Source organism: Centroberyx gerrardi, chromosome 3 (assembly GCF_048128805.1).
Source record: "Centroberyx gerrardi isolate f3 chromosome 3, fCenGer3.hap1.cur.20231027, whole genome shotgun sequence".
NCBI lineage: Eukaryota > Metazoa > Chordata > Actinopteri > Beryciformes > Berycidae > Centroberyx > Centroberyx gerrardi.
The window spans coordinates 17,354,368-17,378,313 of NC_135999.1; the positions used below are offsets into that span (position 1 = coordinate 17,354,368).

Here is a 23,946-nt window from a genome sequence, read left to right on the forward strand (position 1 = left end):
AGGGAGAATGTGTGTGTGTGTGTGTGTCAGAGAGAGAAGAGAAGAGAAGGGGTGTGTGTGTGTGTGTGTGTGTGTGAGAGAGAGAGAGAGCTGCTGTGGTCTGACTGTCCCTGACTGCAAATCCAGACCGCCTCGCTCGAGCTGCAGTTGTACTGGGAGTTTTATAACGGGAGCACACGCCCCAGATTTAGGCAGAAGAGAAGAGAGAACACTGCAATTTTGTCAAATCACCCCGCCCCACTCCTTACCTCCACACACACACACACACACACACACACACACACACACACACACACACACACACACACACACCTGTATGCAAATGAGCCACCACTAGCCAAACCACTAAAGGCAACAGATTATTATCACTAATCTATATTATCTAATCTCATTTGCATTCATATTTCTCTCTCTCTCTTTCTCTCCCCCCACTGTTGGTCTCTCGCTCTCTCTCTCCCTCTAATTGGGTTTTGCTCACCCTCAATTCCACATGGTTAGAGCCATTCACCAACTGACAGACCAGTGTTTGTCTCCAGGGGTGTGTGTGTGCGTGTGTGTGTGTGTGTGTGTGTGTTTTGGGGGTGGGGGCCTAAAGAGAAAATTGAGAAAAAGTTAATCAGAGACAGGAGACCAATGGGAGCTATAGAGGCACATGACAGCATGACTCAGGGAAGGTGTTGCTATGGGAACATGTTCCTCTATCTATCTATCTATCTATCTATCTATCTATCCATCTATCTATCTAGTTTAAAAATTAGGTCAGTTCAATTCAAATTTGGAAATCTGGCTCAGTAGGGCCTCTCTTTTTCTCTCTCTCTTTCTCTCTCTCGCTTTCTCTCTCTCTCTCTCTCTCTCGCTTTCTCTCTCTCTGTCTCTCTCTCTTACTCTCTCTCTGCCCCTGGTGACACCTTGTCATGGTAACGTATGTGTGCTGTAGGGTGAGAGGTCATGTCTGTTAAAATGTTCTCTCTCACTCACAGCCCCCCCCCCCCCCCCCCCCCCCCCCACACACACACACACACACACACACACACACACACACACACATACACAGACCCACACTCTACGGTATATATACACTGTTATGGTTATTACAGAGTGTGTGGTGTTATATAGAAACACACTAACCAGACGACCAGATAGCATTAGCATTAGGTAGCATGCAGCACTGAAAATGTATCTGAGCTGTACTGAAGTAGGTCTGCTCACTCAGCAAGCTAAAAGCTGAACTGTGCTGGGGAGGAAAAATGTTGAGTGGAATTATCTGGGCCAGTGCAGGTAAAGAAACATGTTGTGTGGGTGTTTCAGAATCCAAATAGAAATCAGATGTCCAAAACAAAAAAATGTAAGTGTGGATTTGTATTGTCAGCTTCAGTTGTTTCCTGACTTTATTCCCTTCCTTGTGATTCCACCCATTTCCAGCCCCTGATCAGCCCATCCTGCCTCTTCCGCCCTCGTCCCCCTGGGCTCTGCCGTGGCTCTCAGCACATCCACCTTTATTTATACTGGGGAGTGTGTCAAGAGTGTGTGTGCTTACCTTTTCCTCACACCTACCATAAGCAGGGTAATAAAAAGCCCCACTAGAAACCAATTCCCCCAGCTAAGCCTTTGAGCCATTTTGTTTGCCTGATTCTGATTATGTTATGGCACTGTGTATTAAAATACCACACCACAGAGCCAGCAGGCTGTTCTGTCCAAAGTGCTGAGTAAAGAATAAGGGCTACCATACTGTAGCATCAGCAAACTTAACATTTTGGTACACAATGTTGCCAAACATTTGTTTTCCAGTGGTGGAAAATCTACAGCAAATGTGGGAAAACTGGAAAGTTCACCAGAAGTTTACATCAAAGCTTATTTGCATAGATTTGCATGTAAAATTTGTTACTGCAAAGCCATGGCAGTATTGATGCAAATGACTGTCCATACATGAGAATCAACAGAGTCCACAAGAAATGTGTGTCTGTGTGTGTGTGTGTGCGTGTGTGTGTGTGTGTGTGTGTGTGTGTGTGTGTGTGTGTGTGCGCGCGCGTGTGTACGTGTGTGTGTGTGTGTGTGTGTGTGTGTTGTCACCTGGACAGTTAAAGCTGCACTATGCAAGATTTTTATGTAAAAATGCACCCATCTTACCACCCCACCTTTAAGTAACAGTTGATCAAATGGTTGCACATGGCTTGCTGAGTTTGATAATCACATCTTTAAAGGCTGCGAATACACTGATAGAAATGTGAAGCTATTTGTAGATATTTATATTTGTGTCTGCAGATCAGCTCATGGGCCAAATATGAGAGGTTGGAGAAGAACAGAATTAACAGCTCTGTGATCCAAAACATTTTGTACATGGTGCTGCTGAAGGGAAGAGGAAAGGAGGTGCTGGTGATGGGGGATGAAGAGGGCATGAAAAGTACAAAAGAGCTGTAAAAGATTATTGTTTCTCTTCATTTTTTTTATTGTACTGCATGTTTGTCAATCGTACATTCACAAATCCATCTGAGAAATGACAATAGTGACTGTGGAAATGACAAATAACAATGAATAACTTCATATAACTATATAATTTTATAATGACTGTTTTTCAAATGCACACCAAAGTTCTATTCAGGTATTTTATTTCACCAGTTGACTGATAAGGATCTATGCAACACAAAAGAACTCCTTGTTGTGTGTTTTGGCTACTACTGTCTAGGATAACTCCATAAATAATGTTATCACTGACTTTACATTGTACTACATCCACAGTTCAGACTGATCATGTGTGGCTCAGGGGAAGGAAGTGTCAGAGGCTCTGGTGGCGTCATCAGTGGGGCCAGTGGGGAGCCTGGGGGAGACGGGCTGCAGGCCGGGGGAGGAGGGGGGTCTGGGGAAGTGTGGGACATGGGGGCTGGGGCCAGGACTGGGAATGGGACTGGGGCTCGGGCTGGGCCTATGTAAGGGGAAAACTGGGACTGTGACTTGGACTTGGAATGGGGCTGTTAAAGGGGAGTCTGTGGGTGGAGAGGACCTGAGGACTGGGAATGGGACTGGAACTGGGACTGGGACTGGGACTGGGTATCTGTAAGGAGAGTCTGGAGGTGGACAGGACCTGAAGACTGGGACTGGGCGTTGGACTTGGGCTGGGGCTGGGAATGGAGCTGTTAGAGGGGAGTCTGGGGGTGGAGGGTGGAGAGAGAACACCGCCTGGCCCTGGGCTGCTGGGATGCTCTTGGAAACCGGCCAGTGCAGCACCCAACTCAGACCACATCGCCCCCATCTGGACATACACAGAACAACAGCAGTGTCAGATTGAAAATATGAAAATACAAGGTACAGTTATATGTATTCTAGGGTAGCTCATAGTATAATGTGTGTGTGTGTGTGTGTGTGTGTGTGTGTGTGTGTGTGTGTGTACCTCAGTGTGTCCCTGGGCCTGGGCCTGTATGAAGCAGGCCAGAATGTGTGTTGTCAGAGGGAGCTGACTGAGGATTAGCTGAGTCTCCTGGTGGAGACACAGCAGAGAGAAGTAGTTCCTCAGCTCCATGGTGACGATGGCATTCTCCTGCTACAGAGAGAGGGGGCAGTTAAATTTATAAGCTCTCTCTCTCTCTCTCTGTGTGTGTGTGTGTGTGTGTGTGTGTGTGTGTGTGCCTACCTGTGTGAGGCGTGACTCTAGCTGCTGGGCACTGCGCTGCTCTTTGGCCGGTGTGTGTGTGGGTGCTGCAGTACTGGCAGCATGCCGGCGGGTGGCGGCAGGTTTCTGCAGCAGGGCTTTCTGATGGTCCACCAACATGCTGCGCTCGTGCCGATCACACAGCTCCTATAGTTATAGTACATTTATATTGAGTGAAATATTCAAACATTGTTTTATGGCTGCACCATTACATCAAATGGAGTAAATCCATTTGTGCACCATTTTATGCACATGTCCCTGTAATTTTGCATAGCGTATTTGGTATCTTTGGAAACCTTATCTCACACGTGGGACTGGCAGGGTAGAATTAACATATTTTATCACTGTGTGTTCTTCATCATTCTGCTTCTACTGAGTAAATAAACAAAGCAAACTTCAACATTCACTTGTCTGGTATGATACTTCCATCTTGCAAGGTCATTAAGTTCTCATGAACTCAAATGGCTTCACACAGCTAATCATTCACCCATATATGCCCAGAATACACACATGTTCGGTGTGTTGCCTTGTTACCTTGTATGAGTGCAGTAGGTCCATAAATAAGTTCAGTTTCTCCAACACATCTTCTTCCTCTCTGCCCCCCTGCTCCTCAAAAACAGACAGAAAGACAGACAGACAGACAGACAGACATACACACACACACACACACACACACACACACACACACACACACACATAGGGGACAGCTCATATTGCTGTCTTACAGTAGCATGGCAGGTTTGTATTCCAACAGACACTGTGGTGTTATCGTGCGTCTGTCACCTGCTGTGCTGCTCTGTTGGCCAGTGTCATGACGTCCTGGGACAGCCCTCTGAGACGCTGCCTCTGTGTCCTCCACCTGCCCCCGACACCCTCCACCTCCGGGACGGGAGACGGGTCACATCCCAGGACACTGGAAGGAGAAAAGACGTGAGACAGCCTGCTTTCTGTGTGTCACTCAATCCATCAATCTGTCTCTGTTATCCATTCTCTTCCCATCCATCCATCCATCATTCCCTTCTCTCTCTTCATCCATCCATCGCTCCGCCCCTCCGCCCCTCCACCCCACCCTCCCTCCCTCTGTTGCTGAACACCTCAGTTCCTTGGAGAAGAGGACCAGATCAGCAGCGTGGTCATGAGATCTCTGGTTCATTCTGTCCAGTCTGTCCCTCAGGCGCTGGAAACTGGACAGGATGTTTCCTGCTGATACAATCAATGTTACTGTTTTGATGATGCAAGTGTGTGCCGCTCTGCTACTGTAGACTATATCGTAATCCCTATACCAATTGATCATGCATATTATCCACATAGACAGCACAACCAGATACAAACAATTGATCATTTACTATATAAAACATGAAGCATGCATTTCTACATCAATCACAAACATTAACAACTACAAATTACTTTCGTAGCGCTACTGCAGCTGTTAAAAGCCCCTAGGCTTTTTAAGGCTTTAGGCCTTGAATTTTGCAATTTAGAAATCTGAATATTTTTAATAATAATTTTAAGTGAACAGAACTAAGTCAATTTATACAGTCGATTATGGTTAGAAGAACATGTTGTTGTTACCAATGAACTCCCGATTACTGGTGATCTGGATTTGAATGTCAGTAGGTAAATATTCCTGAAAGAAGAAGAAGAATGGAATAATGAAAGACTAGCACTCACTGCTGTATAGGAACAACTACACATATTTTAAACAGGGCAGCATAAAATTCAGTATATGTATACATATGCTGTATGTCTTGATTTGTTGTAGTTGTGGTATCATGTGTTGGTGAATAAGCATCAATGATAGGCATGAATCCAATTTTTTGGGAATCAACTTATTGGAGAAATTTCTCGTGGGACTACTCATCACAATTTTTAGTCTGTGTGTATCCAGAAAATTGAAGAAAGAAAATTGTGATAAAATGACTATGTAAATGACTGTGATGACTATGTAAATAAAGCATGTAGAAGTGCTCTATCAGCAGATTATAGATCGGGCCTCCAATTAAAATGTAAGGTGATTATGCCAGAGACCTTGGCCTGGGCTGCAATCTGATTGGTCAGGAACTCATCTCCCCGCTTTTTAAACGACTCCCTCAGCTTCTGCTGCACATCCTGCAGAGAGAGAGGGGGCAGACAGTGTTTAGACAGAATAGATAAAAGGTAAATCTGGGTAACACTGGGTAACCCTTTATTCCATTAAACAGTGTATAAACCTATGGAGAAGTACTGTAAAAATAAAGTAGGAGGCTACTTACAAAAGAGAGTTCAAGCACTCAAGACAAGTGTTATTGAGTGATGTACCAACGTTTCCCAATGTTATCTTTACTGGAATTGTCTTATGTTGTGGCTCATTGTGGCTCAACCCTAATGTGAAAGGTTATAATGTTTGTGATGTGTTATAATGTGCTCTGTTGTATCATTTACTACCACAAGATAGACTGGACCGTCTTTCCGTACCACTTTGTTTCCTGAGTTATTCTGGCATATTTACTTTGTAATAAGGTCTTGAATAGTAGAATCTTATTCCTGACCTCAGCTGGAACTCTATGTTTTTTGTAAGTACTTCTTTTGATACATAACATTTGTTCAATTTGTTCTCATATTGTGTTTCTGCACTCTTTCAAGTGCAGTACATTATGCACTGGAGAGTATTTACAGAGTAGCCCTATTATTGTGTGCTTACAATGCCTTTCCATTGGTTAATACACAGGTTAATACACTGGAATAAATTCATTGTAACGAAAATTGTTGCCAAGCTTGGATATTTGAGCGTTTCTAAACGGGGCAGTAGAACCCCAGTGTGTAGATAACTAGACAAACCTCTGAGCCAGCACAGAGGAAGATATCGACCATCTTGTCTTGTCCCAGGAAGGGGTGCTGTGTCACCAACGCTGTAAACCTCTCCAAGCCTCGCCTTCGACTCTCAATGAACTCTCTCTCTGACTGAGAGGTTAGCACTGGAACAGGGAGCACAGCAGACACACAGGGAGCCTGATAGTGAGATATTATACAGTGGAAAAGCTACAGTTAATCTAGTTGTCTAGTTGTGACCGGTGTGTGTAGATGTGTGTGTGTGTGTGTGTGTGTGTGTGTGTGTGTGTGTCTGTGTGTGTGTGTGTGTGTATGAGGCTTGTGTTTGACTATAAATAACATCACAAGGGTCAAATACAGTAGTTCGGCCATAACTGTCATACTTAATCTACTCCTTTTCATATGTGTGTACAACATAGATGCTTAAAACTCTTTAAAAGCTTCTACACTAGGAATTTTCTGATGCAAAATGAACATTTTTATTTGATGTGAAGACCATCATTGAAATCTGATAACATTTATTATGGAATATACAAATAAATGCCTTTAGGTAAATAATGCCACGGAGCCGCAGTGTTCCTACCCCCCTTCAGCATCCTCTTGGGCGGCAGCTGTGGGACCGTCCTGTAGGAGAATCTCTGCAGCAGAAGCTCATGGAACATGTCAAAGTCACTGTAGCGTTTGTGAACTGGCAGCTTGAAACGCTGACACACACACACACACACACACACACACACAGACACACACACATACACCCACACACACAAAAGATTAGTCGTGATAAGGTACTGTAAATGTCAATGAATTGTGTGTGCGTGTGTGTTATCTAACCTTAGTTGTGATCTGATATTGCACGTGTTTGAGAAATGGCAGTCCTTTCTTCTCTGTCAGCAGCTCCACCTATTCAATTTTAGTGTTATTTAGAGTTCAGAAGAAACACAAGCAAACAAATGGATTTCATTACAGCTGATAGAGTGTACATTATACTGTCTGTTCAGCAGACTCATGAAGTATACAAAATCCTTGGAAGTTATTTTTTTTTCTATGTGTGATTGATCTGGTGTGGCAGTGTGTGTGTGTGTGTGTGTGTGTGTGTGTGTGTGTGACCTGTACAGAGTGTTTGTCCAAAAGAGGCTGCAGTGTCAGTGAATCCACCAGAGGTCTCTGCCCTGAAGCCTGCATCCTCACTGCTCACTGCTCTCCTTCAGCACACACACACACACACACACACACACACACACACACACACACACACACAGACACGCACGCACGCACACACACACACACACACACACACACACACACACAAGGACATTGAGAGAGATAGAGAGAGTGAGAGGAGCGGTCAGCTGTTAAGACAGAGAGAGACAGAGAGGGAGAGATTGATTTGATGTTTTGGCTTATCACTTTGTACTTCAGGGTTAAAGATAAGATAAGACTGCACTTTATTGATCCCCTGGAGGAAATTGTGGAAGTACAGGTAGGCTAAATAAAGTACAGGCAATAAGCTTTAATATGATGATATTCATCCATATCAGAAAAACACAAAAAAAAATCTGCTGATCTTTGGTACATGGCGTCTCTATATGAGGATGACAAAGGATAAGACAGAAAAAACAGGTACAGATTATATTAAATAAAGTAGTGATTTTTGAAATGTCATGGAAATGTCTTGCAAATGCAAAGAGATTTTAATATTGTGTGGAAGAGCACCTGAGAGAAGACATTAACTGACCGGTCATTACTGATATCAGTCTTCTTGAGGTGATGAATGCCTGCTAAAATGACTTCTTTAATAAATTTAAAATCATTTGTTGAAATTAGCTTAGTCGCCCAGAAATATGGAAACCATATCCAAAAATGTTCTTTAGTGTTGACTTTATGTTATATAATGTTTGCTCACACATACAGCTGATATGGCTCTGGGGTCACTCAAATATGTAATGTAAAATGGGCGTGGACTGGCATACACTGGCAGTTAAATTAACATTGACAATTGTGCTGTGTATAGGCTGATCTTGGCAGGATAATAACAAGTCATTTTTGTTGAAAAGGTTTTTGTTGGAAACTCTCTTTTTTGTTCAAAGTCTTATCTGTTGACTACATCCACAAACATGATGGGTTAAGTTTTATCCTAAAGACTGAGCCTAGTAAAGCTGGAGTCTGACCCAGCAGAGCAGCCAGTGACACTCTGCCAGGAGAGGACTTACCTGGCCCACACACACACACACACACACACACATTGCATTACAAGTTTAATGCATGCAGTATGTGTAATCAAAACTGTCAAGACCGTTAAACTTTGACGTGCGTTAAACACCTCGGCTGAAGAGAGCGGACGGCCGTGTGTCAGAGTCGAGACACACAATAGATTTGTTTGCCCAGAACAAAAGTATGCTGCTCTGCCTGGCTGTGTGGCTCTGAGAGTCGGACCACCTGTATAAACAGTGCACATGAGAATATGATACAGTAACGAGAGGCCGCAGCAAGAGGTGCGCTCTCTGCACACTTTGCAGGGGAGAGGAGAGTCAGAGACATCAACAGTCTAATCAACAGGTCTAATTTCAGAAGAGATGCACACATACATGAGACAGCGAAAAGACAACACTGTTTCTCTCTGCTTTTCCTTCTATATCTGTAAACCTATTCTTCCATTCATCCACACATACAGCTGTGCAGTCCTTACCTGTGCTGATGTTTCTGTGGGCAGAGCAACTTTAGCTGCATCTGTATCTGCCTGTCCGTCTATCTCTCTGTCTCTCTCTCTCTCTCTTTCATTCTCTCTCTCACTTACCAGTTGATGTCTTTTGGTTGTGTCTGCAGTGGTCATCTGTGTGTGTGTGTGTGTGTATGTGTGTGTATGTATGTCTGTGTGTGTGTGTGTGTGTGTGTGTGCGTGTGCGTGTTTGATCGCCAAACAGGACATCACCAGTTCATTACAGTTGTTATGACTTCATGCAGCATACTTGCTACCTGGGGTATTACAGATTACATAACATCACTGTGTGTATGCATGCTGGATTGTGATTGTGTCTGTCTGTGTGTGTATGTGTGTGTGTGTGTGTGTGTGTGTATGTGTGGTCGGGGTGGGGGGGTGGGGGGGTGCTGCTCCTATGCTCCTATGCCAACAATGTAGGCCTATAGGTCACCAGATGTCAGCGTCCATGCAGTCATGACATAACCTAAGTAATGAATCCATCAGCTTCAGTCAATCATCCCTTGATTTACTCGACTCAGTCAGATTATCTTTATGTTTCTTAACTGGCGGGGAACCAAGAGGAAGAGGGAGTGATGGGGGAAGAGACGGAAGAGGAACAATGCAGTGTGAAAATGGCAGATTGTAGGTGAAGAACGGGAATGGAGGAAGGATTTAATGAGACCGGGAAATTCAGAGATAAGTAGAGGATAAGTAGGAGATTGTCTGAGGAAAAGAAAGTGAATCACAAATGAAATAACCTTACATTTCATTTGCCTCAGCCATCACAGTAAATAAGAGGGGTAAGGGAGAAGAGAGGGAAACACAGAACGAGAAGCAGAAGATCTCCACAGTGGCATTTTGACTGACAGGATGCTACTGACAGATTTGTTTGCATACCAAAGTCACATCAGTTTTACTGTTTTGATGATGTTTTATTATCTTATTTGCTCCTTTCCCATACAGGAAAACAATTTATTTCACGTATACTTCAGAATATGTTTAATAGTATGTTGCAAATATATATTTAAATGTACTTGCAGATGACATTAGTTTAAAACCTATTTTGAGTGGCCAAAATATACTTTGGATATAGGCCTGAAAATGTATCTCCAGTGTCAAAGCTCTAAACATATTCTTTGGTATATGTGAAATTTATTTTTGCAGCACGGCAGCCCATCTGAGCCTATGCGGAATTGCTGCGCAGGCAGAAGCTCGACAACAAGCACTGAACAGGAAAACGCGGTTCAGTCTCAAAAGTCTCCTTCTGCTTCCTTTCCTCGTCTCCTTCTCTCGTGCTATTGGAGGAGAACACATTAGGTCCCGCCCCCCAGAACCTCTCCAGCAATGCGCAGTGCGAGGAAGTGAGTCAGAAACCTATTGACATGTAGCCCTGGGTTTTGCTTTAGTCACTAGTATCAAGCTAGCCAAAACAAAAGATGGCACAACCGGTCCGACTTTTCAAAATAAACGCCTTATTGCCAAACGTGTTGCAGGTTGTAACGTTCTTTGAGTAGCCTAATACAAATGCCAAACTGAAAACAAATAATATCTTTAAGGGGCTAAACGAAAATACATATTTTCCTTCCTTTATTTTGATACGATTTTACTGTCCTATACCCCAGTATAAGTGACAATTTGTATGCTTTTACTTTGAAGGCAAACTCATATAACTTCCGGTCACTTTCTGTCTTTCTCTAGCTAGCTTGTCGGCGCTCATTACGGCTGCCTGGTTGCTAGACGACTCAACACTGCAACGCTGATGTGAAAACAGTAACCTCTGCACAGGAGAAAACAACATTTTAACGGATTTCGGGAAGCTATCGTCTAAAGTGTATATTAACTCATCAAAAGCTTATCCAATGAAGCAACTACAGTGTTGTGGACGGAGACCCGACATGTAGCACAACGTTAGAAGTCTCTTTTGTTGTCCCAGGTTTTTACTGGCAAGAGTGGCACCCTGAAGTGGGATTGTTGGGAAAGATGAGGGGATTACACACGGAGCAAGTCAAGTTTTCCAACTTAGTTTCTCATGTCTAGCGCAGCTGCTGCAAAGATGTCTCTGGAGGCAAGTGATGTTCAGACTGACGAAGACTGTGAAGATCTGGTGAGTCTTTGGCTAGGACAAGGGTTTACCTGACTGCTCCGGGTCTGTACTATATTTGTTCTTTTAGCTCAGCGTTTTTTTTTTTTTGCGCTTTTGTAGCCTGTAGATGTAACATGTATCATGTCCGTTCTGAGCCTGTAACTCTAAGCAGCACAACACAGCACACGATGGGACAGTAGGTTATGGGGTTAAGTTGTTTGACACAACTTAAACATCACAGGGTTGTGTTTTTTGAAAATACAACATCCCTGCAAGTACAGTACATTCAGTACAGTACAGTAGAGTAATTCTCCCTCTCTCTCTCTCTCTCTCTCTCTCTCTCTCTCTCTCTCTCTCTCTCTCTCTCACACACACACACACACACCCTTTCTCACTCTTCTATCCTCCAGGTAGAGGATGGCTTCTCCTTCTCTGCTGACATGTCCGAACATGAGAAGGTAAACAATCACCTGCTGCTGACCGCTGACAGTTGTTTTTTAATGTTCAAGAGCCTGGCAACGCTAAACGGCATCCTGTCTATGGCATGACACTAGACACTATCTAGTTTATGTTAAGCTGTTGTTTCTTTGTGTAAGGGCACTGCTATGCTTTAGACAGACTTTGTCCCTCGCAGAATTTGTTCGACACCCTGCCTCTGCTTTAACGACTTGTGTTTGTCCTCCATCAGAGAACAAGGAGGAAGAGATCTTCTGTCAAGCCTCCTCCTTCTCCAAGTAAGACCTGCTCAGCTCTTCTGTTTGTGGTGGGGGCCTGTGGGACGATATTAACATCCACTCTTTCAAATTTGTTTGTTTATGTGTGTGTGTAGGGTCTCCATACCTCTCCAGTCTGAATGTGAACCCCAGGAGAGCAGCAGTGGCAGCCTGGAGACTGCCGCGGGCCTCCCTGGGGGACAGCAGAGGGGGCAGGGGGGACACCCTTGGGGAGACCGCCTCAGCGCACCTCACTTCCCTCAGCAACGGGCATGGTAGGCACCGTACAAACACGGCCTGAACCATAGATACACAACCTGTGTTTTTCCCCAGGAGGGATGGCTGGAGGAGTGGCTGTTGAGAGTCGGAGAGGCTGGATGGATCGGAGTTACGTCTCAGACTGTTTGTACAGCTGATAACTGCTTTGTTGACTCTCTGTCAGTGTCCTGCTCAATGCCGATGTGTTGTATTATGGAATGAACGAGCACGGGTCACTTTGTGAGATATAAATGAAAACTGGAGATATAATATAAAAAAAGTAGAAATAGATGAGTCACGTTAATGGAAATTGGGGACCCCAAATAAGTAAATTACCACACTTCATCATAAAATAACTCCTGGAGTGCACTGAACATCACAGATTGATGATATATAATAGTGTAAGAGCATCTGAGGAAGGAAAATTTCCTTTAAAAGGGATAAGTGGGAAATTAGATTTTATTGATTTGACAATTTTCATTATAGAATCCTACATCAACTACAGGGTGTCCTCAAAATGTGTTTAAAAAGATGTGAGATTGATGCATTGACTTTTGTTGCAGATGGAATGATCTCAACTCTCTCTCTCTCTGTCACTCTCTCTCCCATCCTCCCTCTCAGATCTGTCTCAGACGTTGAGGTCAGAGTGTGATGTTGCACCAGAGTTCCTCAAACAGACCTTGACCATGAGGAAACACAAACAGCTCCACTCTGCATCCAACGGTGAGAGAGTGTGTAGGTGTGTGAGAGAGAGAGAGAGAGAGAGAGAAACAGTGGGAGGAAAGATGGAGAAAGCCAGGGGTGAAGGCCAGTTTTTGTGCAAAACAGAGCACAGTTGGGGGGTGATGGTGGGAGGCATCCCATAATAGACTAGAGAGAGAGGGAGTAGACTGGACAGGGAGGAGTATGACATCATAACATCGACACTACCTGGTGTTTCGTATGCGTATTTTTCAAAGATATTACTGGGCAGAGAGGTTCATCCACCCAGCCAATACAACCTGAAGTTCAGGATGTGAAAGACTGTGTGTGTGTGTGTGTGTGTGTGTAACCATGTGTTCCTTTCTCTCTCTGTCTCCCAGGCTTCAACTTAGCTCCAGCTGACTACAGAGAGAAGGAGGACATGTATGACGAGATCATTCGCCTGAAAAAGGTAAACAGTAACAATATTAATTTAGTGTTCGACTTTCAAATAAAACATGTATTTTTTTGTTAATCAAGAAAAAACACAATATATTGAGCAGCAGGGTGGTGTGGGGAGTAGCAGTGAGTTGGGAAGCTGCTCTTCAACCAGAGGAACCGGGTTCAAACCTCGGTGTGAGATGAATGAATCTGTCTCACTTTCAGGGTGCTGCTCTGTAGCTGAACCTGACTTTGATCTCCGTGTGGAGGGGAAGCCAAAAGAGAATTTCCCTATGGGGATCAATAAATTATAACTTTTTTTTGTTTTGTCACGTTTGTCTTTTGTTAAAAAGTGGAGCACTGCAGGATGTGCATATGCATTCTTCGCTTGTTGAACTATTTCTTTCTTCCTTTCTAGATGTGTGATTAATTGCTTATGCTGTTCTCTGCAGAATCTCCAGGCGCAGAGGTCTGACAACCAGCAGATGAAAGCCAAGCTACGCCGCCTGGAAGAAGATAAAACTAAAAGAGAGAAACAGATCGAGGAACTGTTGGATCCCACTAAAGTATGACCGCTGAATATCCACACAATGTCATACAATCTCGAAAAAACAATTGACTAAATTCAAAAACTATGTGATGTGTTGTTTTTTTCATTACAGGGATCTGAATACACTCGTAGTTTGGTGGATAAGAAAAAGGAGGGGAGTGTGGTGAGTATGTCTAATCTGGTGTTTGGCATGCAAGAGAGTGTTTGTAGGAGAGTGTTTGTAGGATGTATGTCTGAAACCGACAGGCATGTAAAACTAATTTTTGTCCTTCAAGGTTCTTAATGGGCTCAAACAGAGAATCCTGAAGCTGGAGCAGCAGTGTAGAGAGAAAGAAAATGCCTTAAGGTAAAATGTCCATCCACCTATCCATCAGTGCATTCAGTTAAGGTGTGAGGCAGCACAACATTTAGTTTATTCCTTCTTCTTCTCCAGTAAACTGCAGAGTGAGCTGAGGACAACCAACCTGGAGGAGTTGAAGATCACAGTGGATACCTACTTTGAAGAGGTAACATCTTCGCCCCCTGGATACAAAATGTCTGCGTTTTAATCGTTAATTCTCCACATGCATGTAAATTAGAAATGCTGGGGCATTTTCCACGGCTGCGCCAGCTTCAAAGGGGCTGCCTTTCCTGGACTTTTATTTAATCAGGTGAATCTTTGAAACATGAAGCAGTTACCAGAAGAACGAAAGAAAGAAACCATCACCAAAGATTAGACTTCACAAAAGCTTTCTGCTCTGTCTTTCTGTAGCTGTGATATGTGGCGTTATCATCAAGTTTGCTTTGGTTGCAGAGTGAGAAGTTCAGCTGTGGAAAGGGAAACTTGGCTTACACCACATTGTAGCCTTACTTGTAATGTATATGTGTATGTGCCCTGTCTTTCAGATCCAGAGACTGAGAATGCGTCTAGAAGCTGCAGAGAAAAGGTACTGATCTGTTGGTTGCAAATCCCCAGATCAAGTTCAAGTTTGAACTTAATTTGTCCTAATGGGAAATTGATTTCACAGCAAGTAATAAAAACAACATTACACAAAATCATGAGACCGACGCAGAGTTTCAGGGAAACAACGTAAGACAAGTCATCCTCATCATCATCAACATGATGAACAAAAAACAATCAGCCTTAAGGAGTCCTTGTACTCGTTTTCCTTGGCAGTGAGAGACAGAACTGCTGGCCAGAGAGTAGAAACTTAAACTCAGAAAGTAAGGGATGGACACAATCAGAGATAATGGTTGACCTGGCGAAAAGACAAGGGTGCTGCAAATTTTTGTGATGAATGTTAAAAATCCTCTCTTATCATCCCTGTCTTTCTCTTGAACTCTTCTGCCCCCTGTTTCCTCTCCTCCCTCCCTCTCTTTCTGCCTCCCACCTCTGTGTCTGCAGTAGTCGAGCGGAGAGTAAAGGCTCCCAGCGGCAGCAGAAGGCTCTGAGTTCCACAGTTCTGCGTCTGTCGGAGAACCTGAAGCAGCTTCAGCAGGAGAACACGGCACTGAGAGAGGAACTCAACACTGACAGTCCTGCTGGAGGAATCAAAGGTCCACACACACACATATGCACACAGTAACACACGCACATGTCATTTCAGACCCTCTGTATGACTCGATGTGCATATGCGCTCCACCATCAAGTCAGCTTTCTGTATAGGGTTGAGAACCGGCTCCGATGTTTCTAGAACCGACCAGATTGAAACACGTTTGCCTCATCGATCCCCGTTATTGATTTCCACTTTTTCTTTTCCTGCATATTTTCAAAAATGCACACGTTTTTACTTTGCTATTGAATTATTTCAGTCTACTTTCTTCCCTCTTACGATGTACATGAGAAGTCGTGCTGCAGAGAACTCAACTGAACACACTCTGCTCCGCCAAGATCACTACATCACGTCACGGCCTCACTCGCACACACAGTGTACACTTGTGCGATGTGTGTATAGTTTTGTAATGTGTGAACCATTTCGGAGGCTGGAGTCGTATCATGGAATTTGTTTCACACATTCATTGCATTAGATAGTGGTTTTCAGCTGGTGTTGTCTGCAGCAAACCCAACTGTTGTGGAAACCAGACTGTTTACTCCCTTTAGAACTTTTCAGAGCTGAAAAAACAACATTAACAAACCAGGAAGGAATAATAAGACAATATGTATTAACAGTTAAGAATTTAGTAGCATTAAGTAGCAAAATTTCAATTAATTCAGTTACAGATTAGTGTTTTTGAGGTGCTATAAAGGTATATAAGGAATCAACATAAAATCTTACCAATTCCCAACTCTAGACCTATGAACGTCACAACCTTGCTGTATTGTATTGCATACTGTCATGCTGATGTGTGTTTATGTGTGTCCGCATGTGTGTGTGTGTGTGTTTTCTTGCTTGAATATGTATGTCCTGCAGGTTATAGAGAGTGGAGTAAACAGAGACTAGTGAGAAGACTTTTGGAAGTGGAGAAGGTGAGGGAAATGCAAATCAACAGTTCAAACACATACTACTGCCGTCTGTGTGAGACTTTCTGATTCCAGATAGCAGCTTTGTCACAGACAGACCCCTCTCTCCTCCTCTCAGAGGCTGGAGGACAGCAGAAGACACGCCCAGTCGGCAAAGAGCAGCGGCCGATTGGACCGGGAGGTTCAGACCACGCCCACTGAGACTCTGGACGTTACACAGGGGGTTACCATGGCAACAGAGGCAGTGGTCTCTGTGGGAACGACCGCTGAGGGAGGGGAGGAGGTTTCCGCTCTGAGAGGCCGTGCCAGCCAGTTGGAGACGGAGAGGGCGGAGCTTCAAGAGATGCTGACGAGTAAAGAGTAAGTGAGCAGCAACAAAGGATGTAGTGCAGGGTAAACCAACGTAAATACATTTTTTTAAATTTGGGAAATAGAGTATACTTACCTTTTCAAGCCAATGTAGATATTTATGATCAAGTCATAGTATACACCATAGGAAGAAAATGGATTAGTATCAGTTTCCAGAGTATAGGATCTTTTCAAGAAAACAAAAATCAATTAACACTCACAGAAAAACATATAGATATGTATATATAGTTATTATTATATTTTGTTTATATTGTGGTTGTTTGCCTTGATATCCCACTGGAGCTGTACCTTATTACTACATTACGGCAGTAGCTATGGGTACAAGGCCATGAAATTAGTTTTGTCTTTATACTTAGTGAAAATCTGTCTTGTGTTTGTGTTTTCAGTGACGAGTTGAGACAGCTGAGGGCAGAAAGAGAAGAAGTGGAGAACGAGACAGAACGATGGAAGGCTGAACAGACAAATGAGCGTGAGAACGAGAGGCAGGAACATAAGTATGCTTTACTTATGATGTATAACTGATTTAGTGATCTGTCGTTTGACGTAACATGCTGTACTGTGAGAGAACATATAAAAATATATAATATAAATATCTACTACTCATGAGCTTTTAATTATGAGGTTCTACTTGAGTTATCCACATATCCATGATTTTTGAATGTTACTTTATGCAGCCTGTGTGGTGTTATTCTTTAAAAAATGAACCTTTTGGGATTAAATATAGAAAAAGATATGAAAGTACATAACAGTTTTGCCAGCTGGTATGTCAAATCTTTAATGCTCAATATCTCAGAGCTGCACTCCACCCAGATAGAACCTTATAATCCCAAGCTCACATACTGTTATTATATATGATTACTATTGGAATACTTTATTCTGTTAATATTAGGATCACCAACTATTGATTAATTTACGTGAGAAACAATATTTCTATGGGGAAATCTCTGCTTGGCCCAGTTGTATCTATAGATCACAGCTGATGCAACTGTTTGTTTATCATATAGAGGCTTTGCAGTTGTGTCATGAATCTCCTAGCAACCACAGCTGGCGCCATCATGGAGGTCCAGTGGAGAATTGGCTGTGTGCAAATATTGGCTAAATATATAATGGGCAAGAACCGGGCAAGAAAAAGAGATACCTGAAAAATATGTTGTGGTGTGGCTGTAGGTCAGTTTAGTAATATTACAAGTAAAAGTGAGTAGTCTGATAAGATGGATTTGTTTCCAGATTTAGTTTACTGTGACACACTGTCACATTGGCACTCACCTCTACTCCAAAACACTATGAGTTGTAAAGAGACAGCTCAGCTAACCTAAACGAACTGTTGGTTTTTGGCTTTGTTAGCTAACCAACTAGCCAGCAGGCTAATTTAGCAAAGCCACTGATATTACTGTTAACATGTGATTGCTAGCCACTACTAGACTTCTGCTGGATTTGTTAGCTAGTATGCAAATCAGATGTGTTTATGAGACATTGATGGTTAACTGACCAGATAATGATTTGCTAGTTAACAAGCTGACATTAACTAAACACAAAATGGAACAGCTCCTAGTCAAAAACAGCACAGAGATTACCATGTCAATTGAGTGCTGTTGAGACAAAGCTATTCACAGTCACTGTTGCCCAAGTGCTGAGGACCTCCAATATTGCTGCTAGTGGGTGTGTGTGTTTGTTTGTGTGTGTTCATGTGTACATGCATGTGTGTGTTTCTCAGACAGGAGCTGGAGCAGTTGTGGGTGAGGATCCAAACCCTGGAGGAGGACAGAAGCAAACCTGCTGGAGCTGAGCTCTCCTCCTTCTCTCCCACAACACCAGAGACGCATGATGACACCCAGGGCAGAGAAGGACTGGAGGAGGGAGAAGAGAGGCAGACTGAAGGCAAAGAGAAGCAAGGGGAATCAAAGGAAGAACAAGGACAGCAAATTTTGGGTACAGAGGTAGAGAAGAGAAGGAATGAGGACAGATGGAAGAAAAAGAGAGAGAAAGCAGCTAGGACCATCCAGACAAATTGGAGGGAACACAGAGATAGGGTATGTAACACAACAACCATATATGTTTGATCTGTGAGAGGAATATTATGTAACATATTGTCGTTTATGCACTGATTAGTTTTGCCCAGATCTCTCTTTTCATCTCCATCTCTCCACATTCTGCCTTCAGGACGTTGTGATGGTGCAGTCAGCATTAAGAGGACATCTCCTCAGGGAGACGCAGCTCAAGCACCTGCAGAAAGACACACAGAATAAGGTTGAACCCACACATAAACACCCCCCACACACTAAGATACTATAGATTATTTTCAGTGTGTACGTTTGAATTATGTTACACTTTTCCTATCAGCAGGACTAAATTCTGGATTCATTTTCTCAATACCACCCAACAGTGAGCACCAAAGTCCACACAATATTCCCTCTCTGTGCTATTTTGTGTATTTTTTTTTAGAATGTTATACACTTTCAGCTATGTTATGAAGTTAAGGATTGGCACTGACTTTCCCAAGCCCTTGGGGTAGACCAAGGCATATGGAAACGTAGGCTAATCCTAAACCAGTAAATTGAGTTTATGCGCTTTTATAAGCCTTACAGACTACTACTAGAGGTCATTGTGGAAGGACTAAGATCTAAGAATTGCAGCTTTGTCAAATAACCACTAGGTGGCTCTGAACAGTGTTTGCTATGGGTCTGTATCTCCTCACTCTGTCTCACCACATGCATGTGTTTTTCTGTCTCTGTCTCACCCACGTTCTCATATTTCTTTCTCCCTTTTGCTGTTTCACTGCCTGCCCTCCCCTTTTCAGGCCACTGTAGCAAAGAACCGCAGTGATGTAGCTTCCTCTGCAGATGGGGAGCTGGATGCGGTTGCCTTGACGATGATACAGTCTGCATTCAGGGGACACCTGGCTCGCTGTGGTCTTGCAACAGAGAGGTGACACACATGCATACACAGAAATGTAAAAACAAAAACAAACAACAACACAACAAAGATTGATATCGTCATACATACAGTGTAAAATTCAGCATTTATATATGTGTGTGTGTGTGTGCATTAGCTCAGAGTCCTCTGTGCCTTCTCCATTGGGAAACTTACCCACACTGGCCCCAAGAAGAGCCCCTTCAACGTACACACCCAGCAGAACAGGTGAGACTCACACACACACTTGCCATACATGCACATACTAGCACACAGATGACAGAAAGCATGCACAGAGACAAATAATTACACATGTATTCATAGCACTTACTGTGTTCCATGAATGTATTTAATGTCTTTGTACTGTGTATGTATTTATAGTCCTTAGAAGGATTTTTGTCTTACGGTTATGTTCAACAGTTTAGTGTCATTGGTGTTTTGGCTAATGACATGGGACCGCTTCACACTGTGGGTGTGCGTGAAGCATGATGTGGTGAAGACTTAAAAACAAAGTACTGTCAACAAGACAGGCTGTTTAGCTTTGTTGACATGAGTAGTGGGAGTATTCCTGTTTCAGCTGTAGAACACTCTGTTGATGAACAGAAGGCCTTTGACCTATGAGCATGCGAATGATGGCACCTATGGGCGACACTTGACTCACACTGACCACCATGCTCTGACCATGTTCCTGTCTGCTTGTGACAACAGGCGACAAGCCCCTCCTCTTGCATACGTAAGGAAACGGCTGACTGCAACCTCTAGTTTACCCCAAGGAAAAAGGATGTGATCTGTCCTGCTCTACAACTTCCCCCACAGACACTGAACCAGAGTGTATTCAGATGCTGTGCACACCTCTCCACACAACTGTCCCTCGAAATGCTATCTCACAAGTCTAAATACACTATGAATGGTTGTCAAAGGCCCCACCCTTCTTTCAGCCTCTCCCATGGACATCTGATCTGACACCTGCCCATGGGAACATCTCCAAATGGATATAAACCTAACATATGCCATTTGCTGGACGCTTTTATCCAAGCACCATGAGAGCATACATTTTCAGCATGGGTGACCCTAGGGGGAACCAAACCTTAGACCCTGACAACGATTGTGCCCTGTTGATCTTACAGAGACACAGGACCACATTTGGGGAGATTCATAGCCATGCTGTGAATCTGACCCTGGGTATCTGGTCACAACACAAGCTCTTATGGACATATTGGATAGCTTCTTTGGCCGTTGGGGCATGCTGCTTTGCATTACTGTGGACAACAGGCCCCAGATGTCCTTAACATAATTTTTTCATTCCTCAGGGACAGGGGAATTAAGCACAGCTGTACAGCCTACTATTCTTTCAGGCAAATAGCAGAGAAGACCTTTAAAGAATTGCATCTGTGCACCTTAGGCCCAGGGCTGCATCTTTCAAACAGCCCTCAACCAAACCCTGATGACTACAGGTCCAGTCAGCAGATAAATACACAGGCCTCCTCTGTATCCCTTGGAAACTTGGAAATAAAGCACCACTTTGACAGGAAGCACACTGTCTAGAGCATCTCTTTACAGGTGTCAGAAAGGCTTTGGGCCTGTTGGCTCCAAACATGCAGTAACATGGTATCCCCTAACTCTCAACCGCTCCAAACTGCTTGTCATTTCTACCCGACGCATTTATCCGTAGTGCCGGATCTCGCTGGCATGCTGATTGAATTCCAGGGTGCCTGTTCATTCTGCTCTGGCCAGAGCCTCACAGCATCCCACAGCCCCCTATCAAAGACTGATGGGGACTGTCAGCCAGTAGTGCTGCTGCCTCACATGCCACCCTAAGATCCAGAACTGCTGCTGCCTCAGAGCGCTGCCCCGAGCTTCTGCCTGACCTCTAATCTTTCTACCCGACCCCCAATTCCCTCAGCCACCACCAGGCTCACTTCGTCCTCCCCCTGACTTTCCAATAGGGCTACAGCAGATGGGCACAGAGGGCAGACCAGTCACGACAGTGGTCTTCCTGGCATGTTCACAAGACTTCACTGAGAGATTTTGGACAGTGCAATATTAGCTTGTGTTCCAGCTAAGAAAGGTCCTGTTTCTTGGGACTTTTTGGAAGGGGGCAGGGAGGCGTCATGTATAACAACAGTGTAGTGTCATTAGGGTTGTGGTTAACAACACAGGATGATTTACAGAGTGGATGCAAGGTTATTGTGTGTGAGGTATCAGTAAAGAGAGCTTTGGTTCAAGCAAGAAATGATGAGGTCTTACCATCCATTTGCATCCTGTTAAAAACACCATAGTGGCATCATATATACATGTGTTGTCTAGGATGTGTCTGAGTTGTGCCTCACGGGTGGTTATGTGTTTTGTTTGTAAGGTCCTGTATCCCTCCATAGCAATGATGAAAAGGAGGGTGAGGAAGAAGACCCCTGGCCTGGCTCGAGCACTCACTCCTCCAGGATAAAACTCACACCAGGTCAGAGAGAGAGAGAAGGCATATAATGTTCTGTTTGTGACTGTATTTCAAGTACGCACATAACATGTTTGGGTTAGTCCCTGTTTCGTATGTGATGGTGTCTGTGTAGTAAAACCTAATCTGATTTGTTGAGGTTCTTCAGAGGAATTAAATGTTCTAACGAGTGAAATACTCAATATCAGGCCAAATCTTGTTCATGATCTGAGATATGCATGCGGAAATGTGCATAGTGCAAATTGAAAAACACTTGAAATGCTATTGATTGCACATTCAATCATGTGGTCAGTTTGGATTTTTTTAGGGTTGGATAAAGGAGGCTCTACTGTTGTAAATGCAGTAATTAAAATAATGTCCTGGTGGCTAAACACTATTATATCTCTCCTGCAGCCCAAATGGAGCTCCACCACCCAGCGGACTCTGGAGGAGCTACTGCAGTCGATTCTGATGATTCTGATGACATCATCGTGTCTCCGTCACGTCCTTTGAGAACCAGAGAAGACATAATCTTATAGACTCTCTGGGATGTGTCTGTGTGTATGTGTGTGCGAGTGGGCGGGGGACTTTTGTGTCTGTGTTTCCACTTGGAGCCTATGTGTTGGAGGCTTATACAGCGATAAGTACAGAGTAATTTCTGTCTAGTTCTGTCTGCCAGTGTTATGTGCATCCTAGTAGCCAAAGGGGTTTAAGTAAGTGCATTTAAGTGCACATTATTATTCCTAGATTATTTGGGAAACTCAAGTACATCATTTGAGTTGACACATGCAAATACAACTACATATCCGGTTCACAATAGCAGGGATAAGTTCATGTTCTTATTCAACCTGAATATGATAGCTGGGATATTCCGATATTAGTCGGGATAATATAAAATGTAAACATCATATGCTGTTTGTTGTTGGTTTTTGTTGTCTGTGCAAGTGCTGTTTCTATGGTAATATGCAGAATATTCTGGTAATTAATGTGTGCAGGACCTTTTGTGATATGGAGATAAGATTGATATATACACCTCACTTTTAAAATGATCTTATTTTGGTTGTGCACTAGTGTCTGTGCATGCAGATGCATCCAGTGTCTGACTCAAGGATGCTCCAGTGTAATATCTGAATGCTTCCACCTGAGGCGGTGGGATCTGCTCCCCAAGTGGAGGGAGGCAGGACTCGTGTGTAGATGCTAGTAAGTAGTGTGAGACAAGCAAGAAACCAGTTCATACAGAACTTAACACTCCCTTTAACTGTGAGCTGTTATTGTTCATGGTTTAACATTTGAGCCAAATAGGCCCATCCAGCTTGTCTTGGTCAGTTGATTCCCAGTGATTGTTTATTTTTGTTTGCCAAAGTGCCTACTGTAAATCAAATTTGAGTGAATAAAGGTATTTCAAATCATTTCTGTTAGCCTGGCTGGCCCAAGTGAACCAAATAAATACTGACCACATCAGTGCAAATTGTTCTGGAGTTTGCAGAGTCTGATATAATTTTGAATTATATTTTGACATGCTTCTGAATTGTAATGTGTAAATGTAATGATATAAATGCATCATGTAGGCCTAATATTAATACCTTGTGAGTGATACTAAGGAATGATTGAGGGATGACTATCAACTGATGCACTATTTATCCAAACTGTGAATTAATTAAAAATCACTCTGCTGCAATATTGAACACACAGTCACTATAGGCTACAGGGATTGTGTCTGATGCCAATAATATGCATCTATGCTATGAAATAAACAAAAACTAACCTGTAGGCTAGTCAACAAAGACAATGGATGCGTGCAGTTTTTTTCCCCACATGTGCTGTTGTTGGTTTCTGATTTTTTCCTCTTAATAAAATGCTGTTTTTTAATCAGATAAAAAAAAACCTCTATTTTTGTAAGCAAAATTGCGGTTGTTGGAATGCA

At 43.3% G+C, this 23,946-nt stretch overlaps 2 protein-coding genes across 2 annotated transcripts; one reads left to right on the top strand and one right to left on the bottom strand.

Moving 5' to 3' along the window:
• Window positions 1-2,757: 2,757 nt before the first annotated feature.
• LOC139919595 (sorting nexin-8-like) lies at window positions 2,758-8,193 on the bottom strand. Its single transcript, XM_071909383.2, has 15 exons — window positions 8,187-8,193; window positions 7,559-7,638; window positions 7,283-7,351; window positions 7,035-7,155; window positions 6,461-6,597; window positions 5,672-5,752; window positions 5,216-5,270; window positions 4,738-4,843; window positions 4,427-4,556; window positions 4,178-4,246; window positions 3,626-3,790; window positions 3,386-3,535; window positions 3,212-3,247; window positions 3,019-3,128; window positions 2,758-2,920 (listed from the first exon to the last, which is right to left on the bottom strand). Exons 1-15 carry the CDS (start codon window positions 8,191-8,193, stop codon window positions 2,758-2,760), a joined length of 1,479 nt encoding a protein of 492 aa, XP_071765484.2.
• Window positions 8,194-11,047: 2,854 nt separating this feature from the next.
• iqce (IQ motif containing E) lies at window positions 11,048-23,871 on the top strand. Its single transcript, XM_071909364.2, has 21 exons — window positions 11,048-11,253; window positions 11,643-11,690; window positions 11,921-11,966; window positions 12,062-12,220; window positions 12,825-12,926; window positions 13,286-13,356; window positions 13,778-13,891; window positions 13,988-14,038; window positions 14,151-14,221; window positions 14,309-14,381; window positions 14,761-14,801; window positions 15,260-15,411; window positions 16,266-16,321; window positions 16,434-16,675; window positions 17,071-17,178; window positions 18,399-18,714; window positions 18,845-18,931; window positions 19,482-19,609; window positions 19,734-19,822; window positions 21,951-22,049; window positions 22,437-23,871. The coding sequence occupies exons 1-21, from the start codon at window positions 11,179-11,181 to the stop codon at window positions 22,559-22,561; spliced, it is 2,253 nt and encodes a 750-aa protein (XP_071765465.2). The 5' UTR covers window positions 11,048-11,178; the 3' UTR covers window positions 22,562-23,871.
• Window positions 23,872-23,946: the final 75 nt, after the last annotated feature.

Bases quoted from the DNA above. Each gene is read 5' to 3' on its own strand.
- LOC139919595 (XM_071909383.2), bottom strand. The intron at 6,598-7,034 runs GTAGGAACACTG...TCCCTGTTCCAG, and splicing joins CAAGAGGATGCTGAAGGGGG to TGCTAACCTCTCAGTCAGAG. The intron at 3,791-4,177 runs GTAACAAGGCAA...CTATAACTATAG, and splicing joins ACCTACTGCACTCATACAAG to GAGCTGTGTGATCGGCACGA.
- iqce (XM_071909364.2), top strand. From the start codon at position 11,179: ATGTCTAGCGCAGCTGCTGCAAAGATGTCTCTGGAGGCAAGTGATGTT. The intron at 14,222-14,308 runs GTAAAATGTCCA...CTTCTTCTCCAG, and splicing joins GAGAAAGAAAATGCCTTAAG to TAAACTGCAGAGTGAGCTGA. The intron at 19,610-19,733 runs GTGACACACATG...TGTGTGCATTAG, and splicing joins TGTGGTCTTGCAACAGAGAG to CTCAGAGTCCTCTGTGCCTT.